Here is a 6,604-nt window from a genome sequence, read left to right on the forward strand (position 1 = left end):
GCTGTGAACCTTGTTTGAGTATGGTTAGGGACCAAAAGGAAAGCTCTCATAACTTGTGGAGCGCTCTTGCGATGACAGTACGAGTACGAGAACGAGTACAAGTATATTTTATATATTTTTCCCTTTTGCCGGTCGCTCTTTCTGTCTGTTTGATGTTGCGGTTGCTTTGGTCCGGGTTACCAGCCCATCAGCATCATCATCCTCTTCCTCTCGTGTCGGCAGTGACGCACTCTTGAAACAGAAATGCTTTTCATTATGCGCCCTAATGTCTATGGCCTTTATGTCTAATGCGTGCATAAGGACTCCACTCTTGGCCCTGTTCTGACTTGGCGCTCTCTTTGCATTCAGTCAGTCTGTCTCTCAGTGTGTGTTTTTCATGACGGCGCACACATTATGGGGATTCACTTGGTTTATTTGTATTATTCTTGGCGCTGGATTATTTTTATCATCGCTCATGCATGTAATTTATTATAATGATTTACACATTAAGTATCATTAAGCCGAGTGCTCGTTTCAGCGAAAAGGGGGATAAATTGCAACTAATTGTGCACAATGCGGCGTATGCGTGATATATGTGAAACTTTAATGAGAAATGCGCAAATATTTGCGCACACTAACAAAAATTCCACTTCCACAATCCATACTACACAGATATTAATAATCTGGCATCGGAATGAGAATTTCACGCGATTTCTCCCGGCGGCATCTTAATGAGCAACTTTTCTGCGTGGGTTGTGGGTTTTTGGGTGGAAAATGATTGCGGAAACCTCATCATGCAAAACGTGCCACACCGAAACTTTTCGCCAGCGCGTTGCGTTGCTCATCAATTCGAACTAAGAAAACTTCGACTTTGTGTATGATATTTATGGCAGCTCCTGCTCTTCCGTGGAGTTCATTAATTTTTGGGGGCTTCGCTTCACCCGCAATTATTCAGCCAGCTTACATTTTCCTCCATCTGCCGGATGAAAGTTTTCCTCGGCAGTTAGACAGACAGACACACAATCTGCCAGAAAGAGCAAGAGATATTGATTTAATGCATTGCCAGATACGAGTGCCAGATAAGTATTGGGTATGGAATAAACGAGCTTGAGTTTTGGTTAAATGGAATAATCGACTTAAACCTCAGAGTTCCACTATCAAAAAGAAGCTGCCATAACTTTAATCCTCTCCCCTGTCATTTCTCATTGTGAGAGATGTGAGCTTAAAGGCAATGTCGCCCCATCAAAGTCAAGAGCCTCTCTACAACCTCCTAAATGCTGACATATGCATTTCCCCATCAGGAAATATTCATTAAAAATAACCCAGGCCTGCGATATTTCCTTTCTATCTCAAATTTAGCACACAATGTTGGCCAACTTTCGATTTTTGTGTGGGAGCAGAGGCGGTTACACAACAAATTGGCACCAGACTTTATTGCCCCAGTTTTTTCGGTTCTTTTATTTATTTTTCTCGAATTTTTCTCCTAGCGGTTTTCATTTTTTTGCGCCTGGCGCCGCCTGCACCTTGACACTTTTGCAATTGTCGCATGGAAATATTTTTTTCTGCCACTGTTATTCTTGCTCAATTTGTTTGTTTGTAGCCTCCCATAGTGTTTGTGTTTTTGTAGATTTTACATATTTATTTTTATCCTTTTATTTTTCTGTAGTTTTTTATTTATGGTTAGTGCTGCAAAATATATCAGCTTCACCGAAAAAAGAAGGAGGGTACGTCAGATGGACCAAAACTATGTGGGAGCCATTCCAGTTGTGGTGTTTTTTTGTTTCTTTTACTGCTCTTTCTTTTCAATGAATAAATCATGGCGTACTGTGGGGAATAGTTGGGGTACAAAAGGGGGAGATTGAATGGACTTTACTGTTAATGTTTGAGACCATTTTAGACGATTTTTCGGTAGTCGTTGATGGTTGAAAAAAAGAGACAACAACCAAAGGCAAAGGGAATATAAATTTTTATGTAAATATTGCAGAGACAATTTTAGAGGTATACTGAAAAAAGTTAAAGGGAGTTTGTTTTATATTGTTTCAAATTCAAGAGAAAGAAATCATTTCTAGGAAAAATATATTTTACGAAATTCCTGGAGGCTGAAGTTCAACCCATCTTAAATTGTCAATTCCTGTTTTAGCATTTTTCTCATTTTCCCCATTTTTCTGGCCCCATTAGTGGGGATATTCCGCCCAAACACCAAACACAGCTTGGAGCCAAAAGTAAACTAAGCAAATCTGCTGGCAATTTAATCCTTTTGAAATTTGCTTTAATTAACTCGAATAATAAGCAGCATCCGCACTGCCTCCTCCCACCATAGCCACTGCCTCTTTTTTATGCTGTTTGTGGGCTTATGAGCTTTGGCACTTTGTGGTTGAAAGTTTGGTTTTTTGTGCTCCTTTTTGGCAGTCGGATTTCCGACATTTGCCAAAGCAAATTTCAGCAGAGCAGGACTAATAAGCCAAACAAGAGACAGCGCGGGACCAAAGAGAATGTGGGAGCAACAGAAAGAGAGAGCGGTAGGGATAGAGGGTGATGGAAGGGGGAGAGAGTGGTTAAGGGGAGCTGCGTACAGACAAAGTTAATACGAGACAGCTGCCCCCGCAGTTTGTGGGCAATTGAAAAGTTTATTAATAACCAGCATCAGCGGCAGCAGCAGTAGCGGTGGCATGCAGCACGCGGCGTAACTTTAAAGAGATTTCCGTTTTTTTTTTTTTTTGTATTTATAAGTATGATTTTTATTTTTAATTAAAAGTAGTCATGGCAGGGAGGAATGCAGAAGGAAATGTAATTATATTTGAACAGCATGTGAAATATGTTTTAATTTAATAAATTAAAATAAGCAGAAACAAGCCCACAGAACAAAAAAAGGAAACGCAAAGGAAGCAGCGAGGCGCAAACCGAGTGCCCAAAGCAATTTGAGCCAGCGTCACACGCGGCGTATGCGTAATGTGCTCGCAACAAAATCAACGTTATGCAAATTTTAATGCGAGCATAAGGCGGAAACGAAAACGCGCCACGCTTCTCAGTTTTCTCTTGGTTCTTGTCGAGGCCAGGCAAGGGTATCCATGGCATGCTGGAATAGAAGAAAAGATAATTGAAGACAATAACGGGTGATGGGATTATTGGACAAATTAAAACTTTAAGTATTGCTGGTTACACAATACATTTTTCATATGAATGTTGGATTTATTAATGCATTTATGCGTTTTTTAAATTATCTATAATTAAAGTGGGGCATAAATGCCCCTTGGCTTTCTGTTTTCTATACTATTTAATAAAATATTTCCTCGCAGCATATATAATAAAAAGCATTGCCTACTTTTAAGGGCAATCCAAGCAGACGACACAAATATGGGATATTACGAACATATCGAAGAACTGTTCATGTAAACATTATCCTTTAAATATCTTTCAGCACAAGCGAGCCCAATCCATTGTCTCTCGAGAATGCATGAAAACTGAAGCTCTTGCTGAGGAACAATACACACATATGTAAATTCATTAAATAACCCAACGACAAGCCCAATTTAAATTTCAGATATATAACGAACAGAGGGTACCAACTATAGCCAACCCAAATCAGCTTCAGTCTTTCTTACTGCCATTTGCCCTGCAGTCCTATTTACATATGTATATGTATACATACATATATGCCAGAGCACTCTCGTGGCGCGAAATTACATTTTTGTACACACACACACACACACATATATACACGGAGAGAAAGAGAGAGAGACGAAGAGAGTGGGGAAAAATTGTAATGAGCTTATTAAGTCATATTAAAGTCCAAGTACAACCAATTTGATAAAAACAGTAACTGACAGGGCACACAGCCGACGACAAACACATGAAAGTGTTTTTTAAGACCAATTTTAATGATCGCATTTGGCATTAATGTTAATAGCAAATGGCGCAGACCCAGCTACAACCTATATGAACATGTATATGTATATGACTATATAATAAATGAGCTTGGCAGCAGGTGGCTTAACAGTTGTTGGATGTACATGTGGGTAGTGGCTCAGTTGCTGGCAAAAATTTCTGGCTTGATTAACATTTGTTTTTTGCTGCTCAGAGCAGTAAATCATTTTTAACTGATCTTAATTGAGCATGATCTATGATGCACTTAAAATTTTAATATAATGCGGGTATCAGTAAATTATTTGAAACATAAATCCTGGATCTATACTTCAGTTGGGAGTGTTTTGTTTAGTCGACTGTAACAGTCTCAACGTGACAGACGACCTTAATAATAAACAAAAATATTTTTTTACGAATATATATTTTCGAAATGTCTTACAGCACAGCCATATCGATGGCACAGAGCCTGATCTCCAACATGCAGAAGGTGGGACAGGTCCACTTGGCAAGTAAGTAAACATCAATTAATAGTATAATTCCATTTTCAACTAAGCTTCCGAAACTGCAGACGCTGCATCCCGTGTGATCAACCCGATCTTTAAGAGCACCACTGGAAAGATGTTGATTTCCTTCGCCATCGGTTACTATGTCAGCAAAAGCCTCTCAAAGATTTTGATAAAGCCAGCTGATGAGGAAGAACCGGACGTTTTCCGTGAGCCTTTAAAGCTCACCTTGCAACAGCTGTCCACATTTAATGGAAAAAATAATAAGCCAACATACACGGCCTTCAATGGCAAGATATACGATCTGACATCGTGCATAATGAGCCGGGATGATGAGATTTTTCGTCTCATAGCTGGTTGCGATGCTGGTCCAGTTCTTCAAAAGACATACAAAAGCATGGGCATCAGCACTTTCGACCACATGCGCCGTTGGGAGATGATGATGGAGTCCGAATGCGCTGTTGTCGGTTACTTGATTGAACATTATGACTTTGAAGGTCTGCACTCTCATCAGACTGACGAAGATGGCGAAGATGGGTCGACTGTTGTGGACTTATCGGAGGAACTTGGCGAATTTTGATTATATTTAGATTCCATTTTTATCTGAATAAAATGTTCTTTAGTTACGTTGAGAAATAAGAACTATTTCTATACTTTGGAAATTAGCGAGAATAATGTTTAAGATTGAACAAAGTTCATTGGCTCAGCTCTGATTAATTTTTGACCCTCGTTTCTCTTAACGTTTCACCGAATCTTTGGCATCTGCCCGAAAAGTTAGTTATTTTTTTTATCCTTCGCTTTGACAACGAAATATCGACTACAGCAAATGTCGATAACAACAAATTTGCTGCCGTGTTTTCCTTTTTTCCACTTAAATTGTACCTTCCTGCCGTTGGCTCAATTTTCCCTTCCTGCCGTGCCGTTGCCTCAATTTTACTTCTCGGCCCGGCCGCCGCATCAAACTGTTGACTTTGTCAAGTTGTCGCCGTATTTCGCAGGCTTTGGCTTTTTCTTGTATTTCTTTGTGTGTGTGTCTCTGCGTGTGGGAAAAACTTTGTGCCAAACACGCAATTGACTGAAATTGAATTGAAAGAGGCGAAGGCTAACAGAGAGATGAGCACAGGTGTCGAGGTTTAATGCTGTAGAGAGGGGTATACAACTAAGTGTGACTGCAAAAAGAAAAAAGAAAATGCCATCAGGTGCTACACAGCTAATAAAATCAAAATTACTTTTGCCTTTGCTAAAAAGTTTAGCAGTCTACGTGCTTAAGGAATTTAAAAAAGTTGTCCAAAAAATTGTTAAGCACACACTTCAAAATCAGCCAAATGTGCAAAGGCAACACACACTCACACTCGTTCAGAAGTGCCAAGCAGAACATTCCTGCCATGGTGCTATGGTTGGGGTAAAGTGTTATTTGATGTGTTGAATTTGATCAAGCGAAAAGGTGACAAGAAGGCCCAAAAGTCAACAGCCACAAAAGGAAAGAGAGTCAGGGCAAAGGATAATACGTGGGCAGTCGAAATGAAAGAGTGTGTGTGTATGAAAGAGGGGAGTGGAGTGGTTGATTTGAGGCAGCACTCGGTTCGCTCACGTAATATATGTTAGATAGATCTCACATTGAATTCAATCTTCTAGTGAAGAAGTAAAGTGTCACCACTTGGGGACATTCGGATTTACCGGAAACTTATAAGAATTGTGTAAGCTTTAGGCTCTTTATTTCCCTTGGTACACAATTGATCTTTCTTTTGATCCTTTCCAGTTGCGAAGCCTACAAAATAGTTTCAAATGGAATGTTTTGCTTACAAATCTTTTTATTAAATCATCCTCTAAACTCTTTCCTCTCTTGCACTATTAACTACAGAATATCTCAAAAGCATCCTCCTGAAGTGGGAGATTCTCTATTTTTCTCTGGGCCACGCCCCATGACTTTGCCATTTATGGCTTTCTATAATTTTGGCCAAAGAAGAAATTTATTACCATCTGGTTGTCATGTGCAAACGATGCTGCTGCCTGTGCCTCCGCCACCTCCTCCTCCTCTTCCCCCGCCGCCTCTCTATACGTCTCGTTCATTCATTTTAATGTTTTACGTGACCCATTCGAAATCGAATCGAATGACTCATTAAATGCAGAGCAGACCGAAACAGGGAAGGGGCGCCCCGATGCCACACGAGATGCCACTGTGTGCGAGGTGAAAGGCAATTAACCATAAGAGCTTATGCCATGGAACGTGCCTAATTGCCAGAAAACTGTACTCGAAT

The 6,604-nt window shown here is 40.1% G+C and overlaps 1 protein-coding gene across 1 annotated transcript; it reads left to right on the forward strand.

The window, feature by feature from the left end:
- The first annotated feature begins 4,255 nt into the window (after positions 1-4,255).
- On the forward strand, positions 4,256-4,973 carry LOC6589782. Its single transcript, XM_002015322.2, has 2 exons — positions 4,256-4,352; positions 4,412-4,973. Exons 1-2 carry the CDS (start codon positions 4,274-4,276, stop codon positions 4,924-4,926), a joined length of 594 nt encoding a protein of 197 aa, XP_002015358.1. The 5' UTR covers positions 4,256-4,273; the 3' UTR covers positions 4,927-4,973.
- The last annotated feature ends 1,631 nt before the right edge of the window (positions 4,974-6,604 follow it).

The sequence above is a fragment of the Drosophila persimilis genome, unplaced genomic scaffold (genome assembly GCF_003286085.1).
Source record: "Drosophila persimilis strain 14011-0111.01,24,50 unplaced genomic scaffold, DperRS2 tig00000191-arrow-pilon, whole genome shotgun sequence".
Lineage (NCBI taxonomy): Eukaryota > Metazoa > Arthropoda > Insecta > Diptera > Drosophilidae > Drosophila > Drosophila persimilis.